Consider the following 21,141-nt stretch of genomic DNA (forward strand, 5'->3'; position numbering starts at 1 on the left):
CAGATGGAAAACAGGCTTGTCATCCGGAGTGGTTTGCACAGAAAGTGCCAGTCCCTTTAAATTGTTGTTGCTATAAATACATGCCTTCCTGTTTTGGAAAGCTTTTGGTTGGAAGAAATCTAGTTGTTTTTATTTTATTTTATTTTATTTTATTTTATTTTATTTTATTTTATTTTATTCTATTTTATTTTTGCCAGGTTCTTTCCCAAAGCTGTCCTCAGTCATCACCGCAGCCTTCCGAGGTAAGTGGATAAGTGAACTCTCCCTTTCCCATAATGGGGAAGTGGAGCAAGGAGGGTTTTGTGGCTTCCCCAAAGCCACAAGGCTTCAGATTCCTGACTCCCAGGCCCACCCACACATGGGCCATCGAACACCGCCACTTCTTCAAGCGTGATTTGTGTGAGAGCTCACAAGGCAATGTCCCCTGCCACTGAAGGAGAGGGAGGAATATTGACTAAATACATCAAAAGAGACTCCATTTGGCTAATGAAGACATCATGTTTCCTCAGCATCTGCTGCTGCTCTTGCTTTCCCATGTTTCACGTGCTGATTCTGCAAATAATGTACTTACTCTTTCATGTCCAGGTATGTTCTGGAGCTCCTTACATAGTAACAGCCAATAAGGAGCAGAAGAGAGACACCAAGTGGTCTAGCTGGTGAAGAGAGGCGCTTTTTTTTTTTTTTTTTTTTCAGATATGAACGGGAAAGAGAATAGTTCTGATCCAAAATCTTTTGGTACCAGAGGGCTTTTTTTCCACTGATGTCACCAGGATTAAGAGAGAGACCTTGCTGAGAACACAGCACTTGTGTGGGCAGTCCCAGGTGGCAAACTCTGGAGAATCCATCACAGCTGTGGTTATTCTTTCCCTTCCAGGTTTTTCTGAATACAGTCTTTCTGTTCCATATGTCATTTCCTGTCCTCCAGGCTTTAATTTAAGAGCAGTGACACTTCTGTATCTATGTAAATATTTACAGGATAGAACCTGGATCCTTTTCAAGTCTCAGTTAGCAAAACCTGTGACAGGGCAAGAGCTGTCCAGCAGAGTGACTCCTTCTAAGAAAATGCTTCTGGTACCAGTTAGGGCTGGGAGCAAAGGAATGGCAGAAAACAGCCAGAAGCAGGAACTGGGAAGTCTGGTGTCCTCATCTGTGATCTTCTAACATCTGGCACACACGCATACAGTGCAAAAGCCCATAGTTTGCTATGCTTTTACTTTTGTGGTGCAGCATAACCCACTCTCTCTTAATTTCATGTGTCACCACAAAAATGGCTTGTTCCCCAAGCCCAGAGTTCTCTGTGAGTCTAATGGATTGCAAGGGCAAGTGATTAGTGGTTAAACTGATGCTTTTGAGGAACATATGACTAAGCAATATGTTCAGAGGATTTAATGATTTGCAAAGCATGAGAAATGAAATTTTCCTTCTTTACGCTGTGAATGCAAGATGATTTGCATATAAATTGGACCTGTCAAGTGTTCTAATATGAATCAAAAAGTTGCAAATAGATCATTATTTATGTGAATGTCACTGTTCACTTTATTTTTTTTCCAAAGCAGTTTGAAAAAGCCAGATGCTGAAAAATTAGATACTCAGGGTTAGGCTTTGAAGTCTGATAGCTTTGTGTAGACAATGTGGTCATTTAGAAAAATGTTACAAGCCAAAATCAGGAAAATACACAGCCACTGGCCTCTCATCAGTGTTGAGCCTGTACCACCCCTTGCTTCTTGCCACCTGTCTGCCAGAGACTATAGCCTTTTCCTTTTTTGCTGGCACTAAAACCTCGGGTTGCTCCTTGACCCTGAAAGGAGCCACATCAAACACTGCTATTTAAGGTCCTCAAGCTAGAGAAGGTCACTCGTGCAGAGCTGCACAATGGAAGGATTGCACACACAGCTCTGCTGTAAGACCAGAGAGCAATCACCTCCTCACGAGCTACTGGGGCAGGAGCTCTTCTCAGCTCTACCTTTTTCCAGATGTCCAGAGGGAAGAAGTAACCTGTATCTTTGCATTCCTATTAGTGCTAGGCTAATGTTTTTACCTGTTCTATCCATCCCATCCTTCTATTCTGCATGGCTACATGACAAGGCCAGGAACACCATCCTCTTTCCTCCTGTACCTGGCTGAGTCCTTCCATGACGGAGTTGTCGCACAGGAGTAGACTTTGCAATAAATAGGAAATGCTTTTTCAAACAACAAAATAAATACAATCATACAGTGAAGGACAACAGTAAGACAAAAATAAAGGCAAGTAAACCCAGGAAAAGTGATAACTTTTCTAGCATGTACAAAAGAGCACACTTCAGGAAATTTTAAGTAGTGTGATGACCATGGAGTTTCTAATGAACCCATACAGTAACACCAACAGCAGTTCACCGTAGCATGCAAAAAGGCCAAAAGATGGTCAGAACTGTGCAAAAGTTTCAGCTGTGCAGTACCTGAGGTTGTGGGATGTGCCCACATGCTGCCTTCATGGGGTGTGTTAGTTGAGGGAGTTACTGCAGAGGGTTGCCCCAGCCAAATTCCTGGTAGGTTTATCTCTAGTCTCAATGTTGTTCTGCCAATGCTGGGCACTCTGTGGCTGAGAGCCCCGAGGGAAGTGCCCAGTGCTTTATGAACTGCAGTATAGAGAGATGCAATGAAGACAAGGAGAGGGTAGATAGTAAGGGAATATGTTATAGAAAAGGGAAGGCAGCCCCTGCTGCAAAATCCCACAAACTGCCCAGCATCAAGCATGCATCCTAATGTGCCACTGGGAATTGCCCTCTTCCCTCTGGGCCACTGGGTCTGCCAGCCCTGGGTCGATGCATGGTGTGAAGTGCCATCAGGTTTGCTCACCTGGTGTCTCTGTGTTATGCCCCGTGGAGGGGTTCTTGCTCGGAGCATTCAAGCTGGTGTCCCCGTCTCACACTGACCATCAGCAGTTTGGTTCCTCCCAGCAGGGAGATGCAAAGGCATAACAGGACTGTGTTTGCCACATGCTGAATGGGGAACAGCTGGAGGCAGATTATTGTTTGGGTTATTTGCCTGTTGCCTGGACATTTTGTTTGCTTGTTTAAGCCCTGAAAAAATATGCTTCCAGTTCCTCTGGAGGCTGGTCTGTGTTAAGCCTGTATATTGTGCGTTGATTTTAAAAACTGGTGTTTTATAACTTTGCAAATGAGTGTCCTGCTGTTTCAGTGGCAAGGCTCCATAAATAAGGCAGTCTTCTCAGAAATTTCCCTGTCACAGAGCCAGTGGGACTGGGGGAGCAGGAGCAACCAAAACAACATGCTTCTGGTGTCAGAGAAGCAGATATCCCTGAGTCTGGTTCCAGTGGAACCTCTCTCTTCTTGACTGGATTTAAGTGGCTAACTAAATGATAGTGCTGGCTGATGTTTATGGACTGTGCTTAAAAGCCACTCAGCTTCCCTCACAATCAGCTCCTCAGCTGGTATACACCAGCATCTTTTGTGATCACAATACTATATTTTTAAGTGCTCTATCTGTATCACTTGCACATATCCTCTGGTTCCTTACTTCTGTGTGTTTGCTTTTATTCTGAGTGTCTGGGCACTCCTTCACCCTGTGAGAAAAGCATCTTTTTTCTCACTGTATAGTTCAGCGTCTTGGCTGTGGAAAACTGAGTTAAGTAAGAATAGGCTGGTCAGGAAACAGGGAGGGTGTTCTTGCCAGTTGATACTGGAGAAGTAATACCAAGAAAAATGCAGATTTGGCCAAGGCATTCGCAAGCAGTGCCATGGGTCTAGTCATGAGCGATGTGTGCAGCAATTCTACGGCTTCAGGCTGTGGCGGCTGCACATCTTCTCAAATCACTAAAAAATATCAGTTTGACATGGACATGGGACCAGTGTCAGGAGTTCACCCCCTGCTTCACAAAATTCATCCCTTTAACACTTTGCATTTATTTGGAAATTTCTTTATTAAGTACTGACCAGACCAAAGCCTGTTTGATTTGGCAAGTGCAGACCTGGGGGAGGGGGTCAAGGAAAAAAAAACAACAACACTGCAGCCGATTCATCCCTCCTTGTTTATTCCACTAGAAATAGATTTGGCAGAGTGCATCAGGAATGAACTAATCAGCAGGGAATTAATTGGCGTGTTAGTTAAAAGGCAGGAAGAACACGGTGAACAAATTCATGACTGGATGGCCGGAGGGTTCAAGCAGCCAGAGAGAAGCACTGCATAGTGGAAACTGTGATTAGTAGGAGAAGTCATACAGCCGTGCCAGAGAGTCAGCAATTCAGAGCTGCCCAAAAGAGCCGGGGGCAAAGATAACACGGGTGTCCTTGGAGACAGAGCTTTCCTTCCCATAAGGCTCCCATGTGCAGGGAGAGATGGCTAGTTTGCAGGAGTGGGAGGGAGGGGTGAGAGAGGTACAGCTGGAGGAGGCTCCAAGGAAAGACTGTGGAAATGTGGAAAGCAGGGAAATGAAGAGGGACACGTCACTCGTTGCAAGCTGAAATGCAGAGGGGGTGTTAAGGGGAAGAAAGGAGCAGGGAGGCAGAGGTTTGGAAGCTTCATCACAGAAGAACAAGCCTCAAGAGCACAGGTAATGCTTGTATATGATTCTATGCCTTCTTTCCCAGGAATGTTTTGTTTCTTCCTCTGGAGAAAATAGATCCATACACCTCAGAAAGAGGTTGTTGTGTTGAGGGACTCTAAAGGCACCTGTGGGAAGAGCCAGGAGAGGAAGGAATATGTGCTGGCTGGCATGGATGTGGAGGTTGGAGGATTGCTACTTACAATTCCTACAGAGTACAGGGGTGTGCAGAGTGAGAGAAGTACGGAGAAAGAAAGAGAAAGCAAATCCTTGGAGTCAGACAGACTATCAGACAGGCAGACATGGAAAGTGCAAGATCTGTGAGTATCTCAGGAGGGAGAGGAAACTTCCTAAGAGGAAGGACCGAGCACTAAATGAGAGAGAATTGAAGATAAGACATATCCTGAGAAAGAAGGCACACCTGGAGAAGAGGCAGAAGGTGAATATTACCTCCTCAAACTCAACAGTACTTTACAGATGCACTGCAGCAGATGTGTACTTTGCACCTGGATGACTTTTTTTTTTTTTCTTCTTTATCCCCACTGTGGCTGCCTGCTGGCAACAGCACCACCCCAGCAGTCTGTCATCAGGGCTGTCAATCAGATCTCCTTGTTTCACAGGGTGGTCAGGCTGTTAGGCTGTTCCAGGGATTCAGATGCTCTTCACTTTCACGTAACATCCAGGTGGAAAATGAGCACTGCAACTCTTAGTTATATGAAAAAACACTATTTAACTCAAATTTGTTGCCAAACTTGAAAAATTCAGGAAGATATTGTTATTCCTATATATCATTATTCTGACCTCAAACCAAGTGTGTGTGTGTGTACCAACAGATAGCATTACACCCACACATGTAAATTGAAGAATATTTCATTACAATGGATTTATAATAAAGACTTGTGAAACAGGTGATATTCTTGCTGTACCACTGTGACTGGCTTAATATTGTAGGATACAATTTTTAAAAATATTTTTGGCCTTTTTCATGATCTTTCCACCATTACATAATTCCACAAGCATATGCTAATGTTTCTTTTTTTTTCTTTTTTTCTTTTTTCTTTTGCTTGGAGAGCTAACAAATGCCATCCGCTTTGCACATAGAACTTGCAAATGCTTTGATTGTTCTGGACTCACAGGCTTGGCAGCTTTCTACTCTAAAAGCTCAGAGACCTTTCAAGATCCCAGGCTGGGAGTCTCAGAGAACTGGCATTAGAAATTGTATGCAGCTACAATATGCATGTTTTCTTTTTTCTTTTTTTTTTTTTTTAAATAAGAAACTGTTTGGTTTATATAACCTGAATCTTCTTGAACGTAATACATAAAACAGAGCCTCTTAGTTTGGTGTAAGTAATATAACCTTAAAATATTGCAATGGAAATAAGAGAGATAGAAGGGGAAAAAAAGATAAAGGAATTCCAACAGTCTGCAAAAATAGTTTTATTATATATTGGGATCCTTTACAAAATAGAGAATCTTAAACATACTTTGATGTTTAAATACCCACAATACCCATTATCATTGGAGTGAGAGCTACATTTTACATATTTATGATTTACCTGAGATCAAACTCCCTGATTCACTTAGAAGAATATTTTATTTCCCTGCGAACAACCCAAAATCCAGAATCACTCCTCAGCTTCAGTCTGAAGGTAGCACAAAAGGAACTGGAAAAAGTTATGAGAGAACAAACCTCAGATGAAAAGCATGAATGTAATTCATTTACATTTCAATATTCAAATGCAGAAAAAAAACCACCCTCATTTTAGGTATCACTGCAGGGATTGATAACTCTAATCAACAACATCCTCTTCTCAAAGCAAGCATGGGCTTGAGCTAACACACTGGGATGCTGATGCAGTCAGGAGAGGGCATGTGCTTAGAGCAGTCAGAAGTACAGGGATAGGTTTCATGCCCTTTTGATATACAAGGGGCAGGCAAGCTCTGCATCGTAAAGCAACAACTCGCATGTCTGCAATAGGATGCGAGTGTTTTCCTCAGGCTTCAGGGGAGAGAGGGCTCTCTGAAATGAAGCTGTGTTTGGTACTAGAAGCAAGTGACCTGGGCAAATCCCCCATATCCTGGCAGGCAGCACAACCCATAAGCAGTGGTGCACTTCAGTCATCACGCTCGACCCCAGTTGTTAAAATCTGAGGCAGACACCAAGGCAATGTCAGGGCTCTGTTGTGATTACCCACTACATTGTGAGGAGGGATAAAAAATGGAAATGGAGTGACAAGAAACCAAAGGGGTTAATGGGAGAGGGACAGCGATGGGAGTTCAAATACTGGCAATACTTCTTTGCTTTGGGGCAGGGATTCTGGCTTGGATGGAACAACTGCTGTTCCCAGCAGGGCTGTGCTCAGGGTATTAAGCTAGCTGAGCTCTTTTATCATGCTGAAGTGAGAAATCAAAAGGTTAAAAGATTAAAAAAGTATTGTGTAATAATAAGACAAATACGTTGGTCTTCACTGCCTGAAGATGAAGGGACTGTCCAGTGAATCACTGAGCCTACCCTGCTCCAAGGGCAGAATGGGATGTAATTTTCTGACATCACTTCATATTATTGTAATTAACAGTAACAATGACAAAACTAATATATTGAAATTGTTATTCTCTGCATTTAGGAAAGAGTTTCCATCCAAGGATGTGAGAGAGTTCTCCCTGCTTATCCATCCGTATTCTACCCTGATAGTACTTTCCAGTGCAACTCTGCAAAAGAGCAGAAGACATATTTGAATCAGCTGGGGATCTGGTTCCTGTTACAGATGACCCCCACAGACTTTTTCAGCTAGGAACTTCATTAGTGAATATCCATTTGTTGTCTACAATTCGACCTAAGAGAGGGAAGATTGCTCATTTTCTTTGTGCCTGAGGTATGAGAATCTACTTCAAAGCTGATTATAACCTGATGTTTGCTGTGATAATAAATTACAGTAGACCCTCAGGAATGCAGGGAGCAAAGCTACAAAGAAACTGGTCTGTGAGGGGCCCTGGGGAACATGTGGGTATTGTGATTCATTTGGACACCTGATGTCTTAAAAAAGTTCGAGCTCAAGTAGGGTGGATTTTCGGTATAAGATGTAGGTGGAATTTATTACCACCCTGCTTTTAACAAATAGAGAAAGATCAAAGTATCCCAGCTGTGGGGTACTGAAACAAGTGGGAGGTGGAAATGATAAGGAATGGACAATCTCTTCAGGAAGTTTTTCTAATTAGCTTGGAAGCCACACTGTCTCCTTGATGTTGGCAGCACTTTCAAATCATTTGCAATTAGACACATCAGTGTCTGGTAAGTCCTTTCCCATCAGGGAAGATTAAAAAGGCATGTGCAGGGCATAGGCATTCAAAGAAAGAGAGGGAAAAAAAAAGCTGTAAAGGCTGGCACATTTATCTGGAAAAGCTGAGAGGTGGAGGAGGTATGGTGTCAATGCAAATAGTTTCAAGAAGGTCCATGAAGTCCTTTTCATTATGAGCCTTGGTGATATTGTCAGACCTTCTTAAAGATCTTTATTTTGGCAGCTCTGAGTTAGTGGGAAGAAAAGGTGTATGCATGTGTGAGATAGGAAGAAGGTAATTTATTTTCCCTTTAAATGAATACTCCAATTAGATGAAGAATACTAAATACAAATTACATCCTGACAGATGGAAAGTAATGTTTTTAAAGTATCATCACATTTTCCATTAGTGTGGTTATATTCATGCTGATACTTTAAATAGCAGAAAAATAAATGCAGTTGCAATTAAAATGCACTAGTGATCAAATGTTAGAAAGGCACAAAGTGAACGGAATTATTTATTTACTGCTTTATCTGCTACAGCTTCTGGTAGGTCTTGAGGTAACTGAATTCTTCACAGATGGTCAGGAGATGAAGGTTGTATTATATTAAAAAAGAAATTTAATGTCCTCATATTTTGCAGTGAGATCTTAGGCTTTTGATGCATGTACATGAATAGGAGAATAATTCAGATTTTCTGGATGTGGCTGCTTCTCACATGAGCCCCTCCATCACTGTGACTAAAGATGACCGAAATCATCACTAAACCCCATGAACTTGGCAATGCATTTTTTCTGCTTGCCATGTGCAATATGTGCATAATGGATATTTTCCACCAATTTCTATCAGAACAGCTGTTCACGAACTTTTTTTTTTTTCCCAATTAAAATACTGATTCAACACCGAGGGACTAATTTATTAGGATGGAATAACAAATCAACATGAGTAATCTGTGGAGAGACTGATCTATCCTCTTACATTTAGAGATGGTACTTGCCCAGGAGGGCATCTAGGTTAGGGTTGACTTCCTTAGCTTGGAAATGATGGCAAACTTGAAAGAAAACAAGGAGTTAAGTGAGTGTTCATACATCAGTTCATACACATGTCCTGTCAACTCTGCAGCTTTGCTCAGGAGGAACTGACCTGGTGACATCAGGGCAAGGTGGAAACAGTACAGGGGTTGGGGTTACCTTTGAGGCTCCATCACTGGGCAGCATCTAAGATATTGCCACTGCTTAGTAGATCAGATAAAAAATAACAATTTTTTATTATTCTGGCCCCTATGAAACACTTGATAAATTGTTTACTAGTTTTTTACCTTGTTTGTCCCAAATACAAAGTAGGGATGCAGTGATTTTCACACTTCGTAGTACTTCCTCCTGACACTGCTAGAACAATTGTAGCTATAAGGTGCTCTCCCAACAAGGCTACACAGGAAGAAAAACTATTTCCCCAGCTGCTGCTGGTTGATGAAGCATCTTAGTACCACTCTGTTCCTTGAAATGGAAGTGAAATTCATACTTGTGAAAAAGAAAAGTCCTTGTGCTTCTGTAAAACCTATTCTGAGCAACTTGAATAACATTTTAAATAAAAACATCACCAAAGAGAAATTTGGTGTTGTGGTGACAGATGGGAAGTGTAGAAAGAGAAGAAAAAAGAAACAAAGCACTTAGCAAGACTTTTTGTCTCCACAGTGACAGGGGGAGGTCAAGATTCTACAACAGCCATCATGGTGACTCTTCCTCTTTTCTTCCTCTTCATCCTTTTGCCCTGCAGTAAATCTCAGGAGGACTTTCTGGACCAGCATCAGAAATGGAATTACAGAGAAGGAGGTAAGAAGTCACAGTGGTGGTTCAGCACGGGGAGGCGTTCAGTGACTCAGAGATGCAGATTCACTTATTTTGTCCTTGGAGTGAGATAGACAGTGCTCATTCATGACTGCTCTTTCTTGATTGCTGGGTAGCTGCTGAGACTTCTGGAGAAAAAAAAAAATTGTTTTAGAAATAATAAGCCCGGTATCCAGTGACAGCAAAATACCTCGGCACCTAGAGGCAGAGAATTACACTGTGAGGGAAAGTTACCTGCTTTTTAATTTAGGTCCTCCATGTGTTTTAATATTTGGCATTTCATTGCAACTGAGTTGTGATGGGGAATGGAATCAAACTTGGAGCACTGGCTTGTGTTTTCTTGTGCTGACACATTTGTTTTCCTCTCTTCTGTGGACATCCTGCTAACCTAGCTGACAAGGTCAACATAGAAGGTGTTTACAGCATTACTCAAACCCTTGAGAAATGGGGAAATGACATCTTCTGGCAAATGAAGCATACCCTGCTGAACAACCCAAATGCTCTCCTGCCTGAGTTCTCCAGGTAATTCCTCTCATCTAGAGGTAGGATTCAGTCCTCTTCTGGGTGTCCTTCCTTGAGCAGGATTCATCTTCTTAAAGATGAATTTTTATATTTCTCAGCTGAGGGGGAATAAAATACACTGTCTCAGTACCTGTCATGCTACTAGCTCTGATTAGTAAACTAAAAACTAAGTTTACTAATTTTACTGATTAGTAAAATTAGTAAACTTAGTGAAAATAGTTACTAAATAAAGTAACTATTTATTGTGAAACACTCTCAACTGCCATCATTGTATTACAAGAATCTTCCTAAAGTAAATTCCCTTGGCAGCTCACACTTGTGAGCACAGCTTGGAAAAAATGAGTTGTTCTATGAATCCACACATGGGTTTGGCCACAGGTCAGGGAAAAGAAGCTGATTTGGTCTGTGATGTTTTTTTTTTTTCAGTCTCTAGCACCTAGATCTGAGAAAGCTGTTCACTAGTTCATGTCATCATATTCCCCCTTTGCATTGCAAGAGATATGAACTGTTGAATAAACTCACAAAATTTACTTCAATCTCGTATTTCCAGAAAGACAGTAGGAGAGGCAGGGAAAGAAAGAGAGGAAAAGGGAATACTGGGAATTACTAGAAATGTAGCATCACTTAAATCAGAACTGCTCATAAAGCAAGTGGCTGTCTTCCTAACTAATTGTTCTTTTAATGGTTGCTTGCAACTCTTTCATTATCAAGGGCCCTTACCCAGCAAGAAACAAAGGTCATGGTAAATTACTCTGCATGCTCAGAAACACTCCCTAAACTGAGTTATTCTTCTAAATTACTCTTTGTAGTCTCCGCCCTGTCTCTGCAGCTGTGGACAACCTTGTGAGGGAAGTCCAGTCGATAAGGAAAAGGCTGGAAGAACTGAATGAACGTCTCAATGTCATCAGCAGAACTGTCCTTCCCCTTCGACTGAATGCTCTGCAGAGCCAGAGGCGTGGAAATACTCAGCTGCGGAGACTCCAAACACATAGGAGAAGGTTATATGCTCGCAGGAGACCTCAGAGCACTTAATTCTCTACCAGGAAAAAAGGGAAATCTTTTTTATTTTTCTTTTTTTTCCATCTGCTTATGCCTTTCTCAATGGAACATTGCTGGAGAGAAAACAAGGAAAGCACTGCCACAAGTCAGCTTTGCTAAGGAGACCAGAATTTCTGCATTTTGTTGTCACCTTCCAAACCTAGGTCAGTAGGTAAAATCTGACCCTGTTCTTTAATGATGGCTGTTTTGTGTCCCGAGCAAAAAAAAGTTGACAAGCTCAATCTACTTGAGTGTGAATACCTTTAGTCTATACAGGCATTCTTTCTGCTTACCAGAGAAAGATATTTCTATAAAGATCAGGTGAATTTATCTCTCTGCCCTATTTTTAAAGCACTCCATCTGAAACAGCTGAGGAAGCTGAACTTCAGAAGTGCTGAATGACTGATGAATGCAGAAAGATGGATTAGTGCTTGGCACTTCCAGCTGGGCAGGGAGAGGAAGTTATGTTTCAAAATATAGCCTTAACCTATTGTCCATGTTCACATGTTCAGAGGGTGGGAAGGGCAGGATAACCTTGGTCTGTACATCATGCTTCAACACTGAAGATATATCAGTAGTTAGGGACCAATTTTGAGCATCCACCTTCTGCAAAGAGTGTTTTTCTAGCTACCTGGAACTGTGCATTTAGAATGGTGTTATTCAGTAGATATGTTCAGAATTTCCAGCACTCTGAAACACACTGAACTGATTTTTGCCAAGACCCAGGGAAACCAGTGTTTTGGGGTTTTTTCCCCCAAAATTATTTCGATATCTAATGGCAAAGATAGGTGTCTGGAAGGATCTTCTGAAATAGCTTAAGAGACTCTTCAGTCCCCAAAATCACAGATAATAACTCAGTTGGTGTTTCGTTCGCAGAGTATTTTCTCCACATGCCAGCACTGACCTCCAGACATTTCCCAACATCCTTGAGCACAATTAATATCTGTAGAAAATTAACAGCCATGCTCTACAAAGACTCTGGTCCCTCAGGGATTACCCAGAATACCCTGCCTTCAGCTTGTCTTTGCCTGTGTCTTCCTGACAATAAAGCTGGTGATAAAAAAGAGTGCATGAATCAAATTATACAATGAACGGAGGATAGAGTGGGCTTGCCCTTCAGGTCTCTAAAGATAAATCCAATACAGAGATTTCCATTCAGCATTGCAGTCAACCGTGTATATGAAATGTGTTGAAACATAAGAAGGAGAGTAAGAGAGGAAAACAAACAGGTTGTCCTTAAGGTCTGGATGGACCAATTTGTGAGAACACAAATAAAGAATGGATTATGTCTAAATCATTGTCTGGCATGACAGTTGTTTTGAAAACACTCTCCAGTCACAGTGAGGGTGCAGACTAGCTATCGAAGGATTCCCAAAGCCTGAGTTTATGGAAAGAAATTCAGTGACAGTACAATAACCTCCAAAAGGAAAGGGGGAAAAAAAAAACTAGTTTCATATGAAATCTTTCAGAAAGGACCAGAAGAATTAACACAGTAAGAATTTCAGCTGCAACCTGGGAGTTAGTTCAGTGGGGGAAGTATGAGCAGTGTATGAGACAATCTGATAATTATTTCCTGGATGTAAATTCTCTGAGTTCAGGTTTTCAGAAAATAACAAAACTCTAACTTGGCTCTCTTTGGCTTTTGCTTGGGAATTTGAAGCACTGTTTAGCTAGAGAAGGGAAAAATCAAGACTGTGAAAAGGATGATAAAAGAATACAGTTGTGCCTTTGTTGAAGTTGTCATCATAATTTCTCAGGAAATGTAGAGCATTTTGATCCCAGAATATATTTACATAAATTACAAGGAATAACAGGAGAGAAAGGCCCCTAACGTCTTGTTATTCTGCATCCAGAGTTTCTAGGCTGTGCTGTAGCAACAGCTGCATCCTTGCACGGACTGCTGATCCCTTTGCTTGGGGCTGTAGGGACTGCTGGTTATTTTGGCCTATCTGGAGGAAGAGTACAACATAAATTTTAGCTTTCATGGTTATATTTTCAACACAAGCATTTTATCAGGCCACCTGAAGTTGTATAGATTGAGGACTGCTTGAAACAGAAAGATGAGACTTCCCTAAGTCCCTCAAGTTAGAGATGGCTGGTGGTGGGAGGCCAGACCAGATCATTGCATACTTTTACTTTATACCTAGATGTCCACCATCAGCTTCTGCCAGAGACAGAGGACAGGGCAAAGTGGACCCCCCAGTCTAACCCAGTCCACAAATTTCTACACTGGTATGTGCAAGTTTGTAGTCTTGGCAAAACCTCCTCAGCACAATGGAGAAAGTCACCATTTGTTTTAAGAGAGAACAAATAAGCTGCAGCACGCAATGTATATTACAATTCTGCAATTTCTTGCATAATGGCGAATAAACCAAGTAATATAAATGGTTAATGAATTACTAATCTGTGACCTTGTCACCAGTGATAGCAGCCCCTGTCATTGACTCTGTGAAAGCCCATGCCAAGCTCTAGCCCAGCTCCCTGACCTGAACACAGCCTGTTTGATCAGATGATAACAGCCAGCTTCTTTAACCTCTTTGCCTTTGCACGACCCTCTCTCTAGATGGAAGTTTTAGTGTCCTATTTCTTTTATAATTTTAGTTTTTGCTCTTTAAGAGTGTAGGAAGGTTATGCGCCAGCCTACTTCTGCACTGTTCACCTTCTCTTTGAGGAGGCAGTGGTCCAGCTGAGCAACTTGAGATGCCACTATCCCATCTGCATGGGCCTGACCCATGGGACTGATTCCCAGAGACTGGTGCTTGATTTCTGCTTCTGCTAACGTCTTCTTAAGAGATCGTGGGTAAGGAATTTTCTCTAACTGGCACTCATCCTTTGACATGCTTTATACACCAAAAAAACACTTGTCACAGGTGTCTGAGTCTTCAATGCATATAAATGTATCCAGCTACATAAGCCATCAAAGCTCTTTGTTGGATTCATTTACATGTTTCCTGGGAAAGGATCTGGATGGAACTTTCAAACAAGAGCTGACCAGTTGGGCGATCAGTGGAAGGAGATCAAATATAATTCAGAACTTCTAAAATTTACCCCCCACCTAAAGCTTACAATATCCAGTGACACAGACCACTTCCTTAAAAAACAGCTGTGTTCCCCTTTAGTGCTGTTTAAAAAAAAACAAAAACAAAAAACACAAAAGACCGAAAAATCAAGAGGTTATGATTTTGCAATTCCAGGAGCACGGTGCCCTTCCACACTACGCACGACACACTTCGCCAGCACTTCCCTTTTCCTGTATTTCATTCCTCTCATAACCCCTCTCATATTTCCTGTCTTCCAGAGATGAAGACCATCTGTTCCCACACTTCACGACTCCTCACCCTCCTGGCCGCCCTCCAGGACACTGCACCCTCCGCGTGTGCCCGCGGTGCCCTCCGCACGGTCCCGGTCCCGGTCCCGGTCCCGGCCCCGGCCCCGCGGTGCAGGCGGCCTGGGGCGCGCCCCGGGGGCGATGGCCGCGCTGCGGGCGGGCGGGCGGAGCGGCTCCGGCCCTCCCACCGCCTCCGAGCGGGGCCGAGCCGAGCCGAGCTGAGCGGGGCAGAGCCGAGCCGAGCCGAGCCGAGCCGAGCCGCGGCATCATGCTGGGCATGGTGAAGAACTCGCTGCTGAGCACGGTGGAGGCATGGCCCCACCGCCTGCTGAGCAAGGGCGAGAAGGTCTGTGCCGGGCGGGCGGAGCTGCTCCCGGGCGGGTCTGCGCTAAGGCGCTGCGAGGGAGCGCGGCTGTCACCCCCCCGGGCAGCGCCTCCATCCCCAATTCCTTCCCCAGGATCAGCTCAGCTACGAGGAAAGGGCGTGCGAGGGTGGCAGGTTCGCGGCGGTGGAGCTGGTGGGGAAGCCGTTCGACGAAGCCTCGAAGGAAGGGGCGGTCAAGCTCCTCAAGTACGTGGGAGGAAGCAACGACAAGGGTGAGAGATGCTGCCTGCCCCGCGGGGCTTGGAGGATGTTTGTGGTTGAGGCTTGGTGAAAGCAGGATGGATGAAGGCAATGGCACTGCAGGCTTGTGGCTCTTGGCACTGGGGGTCTTTGATGGGGATGGACCCTCCTTGGGAAAAGTAAACTTGCAACAGGTTAAGTCGTGTCCAGCCAACTCATGCTATGAGTCCGCTTATAACTCGTCTCTGTTGCAGCATGAAATCTCAGCAATTATTTGTTTAAACAGGGACGAGTTACCTTGCAGCTGGGATAACACGAGGACAGGCAGACGTGTCTATCGCAGCTCCCTGGGTGAGCAGCACCTGATGAAATCCAGGGTATCTGGGACACTTCAGTTCTATCATGTGCCCTCGTGGGCAGTGAAATAACAGTTATGACCTTGATATTTTATCTGGCTATTTTTATTCATGAAAAGGTAGTGAGCAATGAGCTTCTTTTTAATGGTATATCATAATGTTTTATGGCCGTGCTTCCAGATGATTGCTTCTAATTCTCATTTTACTGAAGTGTGCTCATTTTAACCATTCATGGCAGGAAAAGACTACAGAGTAGCTCTGAGGAACAGACATGTTCTTGAACACCTTTCTCCAGCATCTAGTAGAGGGAGTAGTGTAGTCTGAGTAGGAGTAGGAGGTGGATGCAGTGGAAAATGGTATTTATAGCAACATTTTTGGAAAGGTGGTGATCCTGTTGCTGCCTTCTGTAACATGTGACACAAACACAGGTATGACATCAAAGGAAAATGAATGAGAAAGAAGGCTTGATCTCAACTGTTTTTATGGCTGCCCGATCATGAGGTTTAGAGGTTCCCTACTGCTGCAAGAAGAGTGGAGAAAACTGGTCTTCAGTGCCATGTGGTAATGATCAGGAAAAAACCATGCTGGTTCCTGGAGTGTGGACAGCATGGACAGTCCTGCTGAAAGCCATAACAGCGCTAAGGTTTGGGGCACTGGAACTTGTAGGATGTCTGGAAGCATTTGGAAGGTTTTAAGAGAAAGCTCCTGCCAGTATTGGCTGTGGGCTCACAGCTAAGTGCAGATAGTATTAATTTAAATGCTGATGTAGATTTATTTGTGCCACTGGCCTCCCCTGGAGGTACAGACCCTGATGTCTTGCAGCTGATTTTTCAGAAGAACAGAGTGTCTCATAGAGCCACAAAAACAGCACCATTAATAAAAAGTATTTCCAGAGATCAGTTGGGACACTTATTTCCCAGGCTCCTGGTGTGGAGATAGAACATGACCCAAGCAGAAGCCTGATGATGGCTGTTCTGCTTCCCCAGAGGAGCCCACTCCTGACAAGGAGTTTGTTCATATGAGAAGTTCTCCAAAAGTAAGATTAGCTTTTGTGAATTCCCTGATAATTCTGTGAATTCCTGAGAGCCTAAACTTCTTTAGTAATGTCTGTGTGTCTGTTTCAGGGGTTGGAATGGGCATGACTGCTCCTGTTTCCATTACTGCTTTTCCTGCTGAAGATGGCTCCCTTCAGCAGAAGGTGAAAGTCTCTCTGAGGATCCCGAGCCAGTTTCAAGACAACCCTCCTTGTCCTACTGATGAAAGCATTAAGATTGAAGAAAGACAGGGGATGACCATTTATTCCACGTAAGGAATGCATCCTGGCATCTCCAATCTCATGTGATAAGGTCTTCAGGGTGCTCTGAAGAGTAGTATTTGTTCTACCAGGTGACTTGCTGTACAAGGGGTGCATGTGGCAGAAGGAGATGGAGTAGTATGTCTAGACTGAAGATAGGTGTTTTATGTCACTTCTTACCCCTGGTCATGCCGCAGTGATTTGGAATATGGACTTTTTTCCACTGGGTAAACAAGCGTGGAGGCTAGCCCTGAAAGACACTGTGCCATTTCTGTTGTATGAATCTATTGTTTTTCCCACTTCCTGGGTTCCAGATTGTTCATAGTCATTAAGAATATTCTTTGGTGTGGTTCACATCAGACTGTCCACTGAAGCCTGATTCAGATGGACTCATACAAGACTCCACCATGGAAACAAGCAGCCACTGCATTGCTTCAAATCACCTTTGAATGTCTTGGGCTGCTGGCTGACAGCCTGGACTCAAACTAGCATCACCATAGCAATAAGCTCTTCACCTTGTCTTTACCCTTAGGAGGCTCCCCTGCCTACTTTCTTTCTATTTTGGCTGATTCTAACTGACTTCTTTCTTGCCTCCAACTGCTGCTTGGTCTTTGCTCTGGGTGTGGGCCACTTCTGCAGTATCAGCCTGTTTTGTCTAAAACGTTGGCCCTGAGGGAGGGGAGTGAGGTGCACGCAGGCTGATGTGGAAACAGTTCCTGTTGGTGGGAGGTCAACATAAACCAGATCCATTTCAGTCCATCCCTTTTAAATAACATTGTGTTCTGTAATTACCAATTGTCTGTTCCTACCTCCCCTTTTTCTTGGGCTAGGTAGGGTTTGGCTTTCCTTCACTTACTTTCAAGCAGATGGTTGTTCATACCACAGTCAACATGGTTGTTGACAGCATTGGTGAGGACTGTGGGCTGAGCTGACTTGGAGATAACCTTGTGTTTTAGAAAGTTGTTTCTCTGATATGGTGCTGAGTCACAGGGCAGGGCCATTCTGCTGGCTGACATACATGGCACTGTTTGGGGGGATCCCTTTAGGGCCTCCCAGTGGATGACTTGCACCTTGGCTGTGTCACACATGAGACTTCATCTGTCCCAGATGAAGTGTGCTGCTTCACTGTGAACAGTGCATGCACGTTGGCAGGGCCCGGATCAAAATGCATGTCTAAATATACTGTGGCTATATATTGTTCTCTCTCTTATCCTTCTGTGCTGTGCCAGGACTGCTCAACACCTCTCTGGTTTCTTTGCAGGCAGTTTGGTGGCTATGCCAAAGAGGCAGATTACGTGAGCTATGCTGCCAAGCTGAAGGCTGCTCTGGGCAGTGATGCTGCATACCACAAGGATTTCTACTTGTGCAATGGTTATGACCCCCCTATGAAGCCTTACGGACGCCGCAATGAGGTCTGGTTTGTGAAGGAGTGAACATCTGGCTCCCTGTGGTGCTGCCTTGCACTGATAACCTCCTCACATTATGTCCCTGTCCTCTTTCAAATAAACTAATAATTCAGCAGAGGCAAAAAACTATCACTCCCTTTCTCCTATGCCTTAGTCTTTTATGGACCATAAAAGTCATTTTAGAAGAACACTTGCTGACCCTCCTGATGGTCCTACTCTTCATTCCATACCAGGTCCTCAGGCGCATAGACTCTCTTGATCTCTCTGTGGCTTGTTTTTATCTCCTTTGTGCTTCCAGAGTTCAGTGCTGAGAAAGCCAGAAGTACTTAATTGACTGGTGCCTGACAGGAGGCACGTCCAAGTGTAGGCAGACTATTGGTCTCACCTGAGACAGGCAGGAGAACATGACAAAAGTGCACACAGAGACTTTTTTATCTCCTTCAGTTTGCTGCAGCTGTAAAATGCTGCTTTTATCTTTGCCATTCCACAAACAATCTAAAGGGACATGGGCATTGCTGCCAACACAGAATAGAGAAGATAAAAACCCTTTACATTAATTCAGAGTGTGCAGTTCTGTCATCTGTCTGAGAAATGTTTTTCAGAGAAAGATCCAGATTCAGTTTGCAGCTTTCTTCTGTTTGAGGAGAGATATTTTGGTGTGTGCTGTCCCTTCATCTCAGCTAGCAGCCGGACAATGGGACCTGGAGACCTCAAGATTGTTTCCTCACCTTCCTATTAATTCTGTGTAACATTTCTTTAAAACTGGCCTATGCAAGGGCCAAAGCAGAAATGTATGTTGTTGTCTAATTGAATTAGAGAAGTGCAAGGCTGGGAAGAAAGCAGATGCTTATTACTTGTGGTCCAAAGGTGCATTTGAAGAATGGTGAACATAACGGTGAAACTACCATGGGTGCCAATCTAAAAAACTATTCTTAAAATGTGTCAGTTTCTGAAGGTCTACTCAGACCAGCTGTTTTCTTTAGAGGAGGAAAATAAAAACATGTCTGTTCTGGAAAACAGGGACTTGGGTTAAATAATGAGTAGCTTTTTGGAAACTTCAATAGCAAGTGTGGGTCATGTTTCAGGAAGGGTGGCAATGTTGAAGTGTCAGGCATCAAGCCAGCATTTTAGCTGATGGCTGTGCCAGGGAGACAGCAGAATGCCCCCAGTGGGAGCATTCACATCACCCTACTGCTGGGTATGTATAATTCATTACCTGCACTGAAAGAGGTGTGGTCCTCTGGTAGTTAAGTGCCCCATAGTTCAGGTGCTTTCCAAAAGCCTCTTTCCCCTGGAGCTGTAAGAGACATTTTGTCGATGGCATCCTGGCTTCTGGCTGGCCAAGCTGTTGCACGTGAGCCTGCTTTCTGAGAACAAATCTCAGCAGTGAAAGGAGAAAACCTGATGTTTTGATGTGCTTTCCTTTTCTCTCTTGCTGAGCCATACAAGAGCTTTGCTGTGCACTTCATAAGAGTTTCAGTCACCTGTGTGCAAGAACATCTAGTTCAGGGCCGGTAAAAAGAGCAGATATCATTTAATTAAGAAAAAAAAAAACAACAATGATGGGGAAAAGCTATCTGCTATGGTTAGTGATTGCAGTGCAGGGGAGGAAGAATAAAAAAAGAAAAACAAACGAAGAATTAGGCTTTTGAAGGACTTTTTGAAGCAGCAAATGCCCTTTTAAGCTTGCACTTGAATCCAAAGGGATCGTTCATGTCCCAGATTATTTTAACCTGTGTGGGTGAGGAATGGAGGAGCACAGTATTGTCCAGTTTATGCCTTCTCAGGGTCGTTTTGGAGCTTGTGTGGATATGGTCTGGCAACCTTTGATGATCTAAACCTTGAAATTTCTCAAAATTTATCTTGTGAAATCTCACGTTAGGGATGCCAGTAATAAAGCTGGTATAAACAGAGCTGCACAGCTCAGCAGCATGGTGGGATTCTTTTATAAAACACATATCCTCTGAACAGAGAGAGAGAACTTTGGACCCAACAGTGAGGTAAACATCTGTAGACTCTGCCTGTGCAGCCCTGCTACTGGCCTTTGCATAAGGCAGGCAGGATAGGATTTCATAAACATTGTTAAATAATGTCAAAGACTTCTGCAAATTGAATTGCCTTTTCTGTACACACAAAGATGCCTGTGTTTTGTCTGCATTTTCTACTGTTTTGAAATAAATAAAAAATAATATTGTGGTTTACAACTTCTGTGCTGATCACTGACTTTGTGAGCTCAGTGGGAGTATTTGATTTGCTAGACTGTAGGTTGCCAGTTTATCTTTCTGTTTGGGGTACTAATCATGTCACAGAATTTATAAATAGTCATAATGCTTTTTCCAATAAATCACTATTTTGGGTGTCCTGGTGTGGCCCTGCATTGTCTGACTGTGAGAGACAGGAACTGATGAAATAATCTCCTTCATTTTTTCCAGCCATTGAGAGGCTTTAAGCGATGTATTTGTGTTAATGTAGAAACAAGGGGCCAGCTCACCTGAGGAAAATTATGTGTTCCTGTGGCTGGGATTCACAAGTAGTGAACACATGGTAAATACTCATGACTGATTTTCGACATGATCTATGATCCAGACATTTTGTCCCATTGAGGTCCATCCTGTGAGGTCCTGTTCCTGTGATGAACAGTAGTGGACAACTGAGCAAGATTACAGGAGCAGTGCAACTGTGGGCTCAGACCCCCTCTAAAATATTTCCCTGTCTCTAGTACGATGTGGCCCAGGGATTTTTGTTATTGTGCTTGGTGGACCCAGATAGATTTTATCTCATGCATTTGTCAGGTTGCTTTCTAGAAATAAGGCAGATTTACCGTCCATGGAATCCTTTTGTCCTTCCTTAGTTATGGAAGGATAGAAATACTCCTTGAGGGTTTCCAGCAGGCTGTCTCTCTGCTCCTTAGGCAGCTGGGTCCATCAGCTTTTTGATACACTTCTGTCACTGCAAGTGACAGTGTTTGTT

General features: G+C 43.4%; 1 protein-coding gene and 1 long non-coding RNA gene across 3 annotated transcripts; one reads left to right on the top strand and one right to left on the bottom strand.

Moving 5' to 3' along the window:
• Positions 1 to 8,183: 8,183 nt before the first annotated feature.
• On the bottom strand, positions 8,184 to 14,647 carry LOC134043246 (uncharacterized). Of its 2 annotated transcripts, none has more exons than XR_009933126.1 (3): positions 14,561 to 14,647; positions 9,897 to 10,054; positions 8,184 to 9,790 (listed from the first exon to the last, which is right to left on the bottom strand). It is a non-coding gene; the product is annotated as an uncharacterized LOC134043246 (long non-coding RNA). The 2 variants fall into 2 exon arrangements; XR_009933125.1 differs by having other exon boundaries at positions 9,897 to 10,050; positions 14,561 to 14,634.
• Positions 14,648 to 14,767: 120 nt separating this feature from the next.
• HEBP1 (heme binding protein 1) lies at positions 14,768 to 20,375 on the top strand. The gene is made up of 4 exons (XM_062492276.1): positions 14,768 to 14,896; positions 15,009 to 15,147; positions 16,596 to 16,776; positions 18,027 to 20,375. Exons 1-4 carry the CDS (start codon positions 14,819 to 14,821, stop codon positions 18,196 to 18,198), a joined length of 570 nt encoding a protein of 189 aa, XP_062348260.1. The 5' UTR covers positions 14,768 to 14,818; the 3' UTR covers positions 18,199 to 20,375.
• The last annotated feature ends 766 nt before the right edge of the window (positions 20,376 to 21,141 follow it).

Source organism: Cinclus cinclus, chromosome 4 (genome assembly GCF_963662255.1).
Source record: "Cinclus cinclus chromosome 4, bCinCin1.1, whole genome shotgun sequence".
In the NCBI taxonomy this organism is placed as follows: Eukaryota; Metazoa; Chordata; class Aves; order Passeriformes; family Cinclidae; genus Cinclus; species Cinclus cinclus.

Excerpts from the sequence above, each read along its gene's own strand:
- HEBP1 (XM_062492276.1), top strand. The coding sequence starts at position 14,819 with ATGCTGGGCATGGTGAAGAACTCGCTGCTGAGCACGGTGGAGGCATGG. Across the intron at positions 14,897-15,008 it reads TGCTGAGCAAGGGCGAGAAG|GATCAGCTCAGCTACGAGGA; the intron begins GTCTGTGCCGGG and ends TTCCTTCCCCAG. Across the intron at positions 16,777-18,026 it reads GGGATGACCATTTATTCCAC|GCAGTTTGGTGGCTATGCCA; the intron begins GTAAGGAATGCA and ends GTTTCTTTGCAG.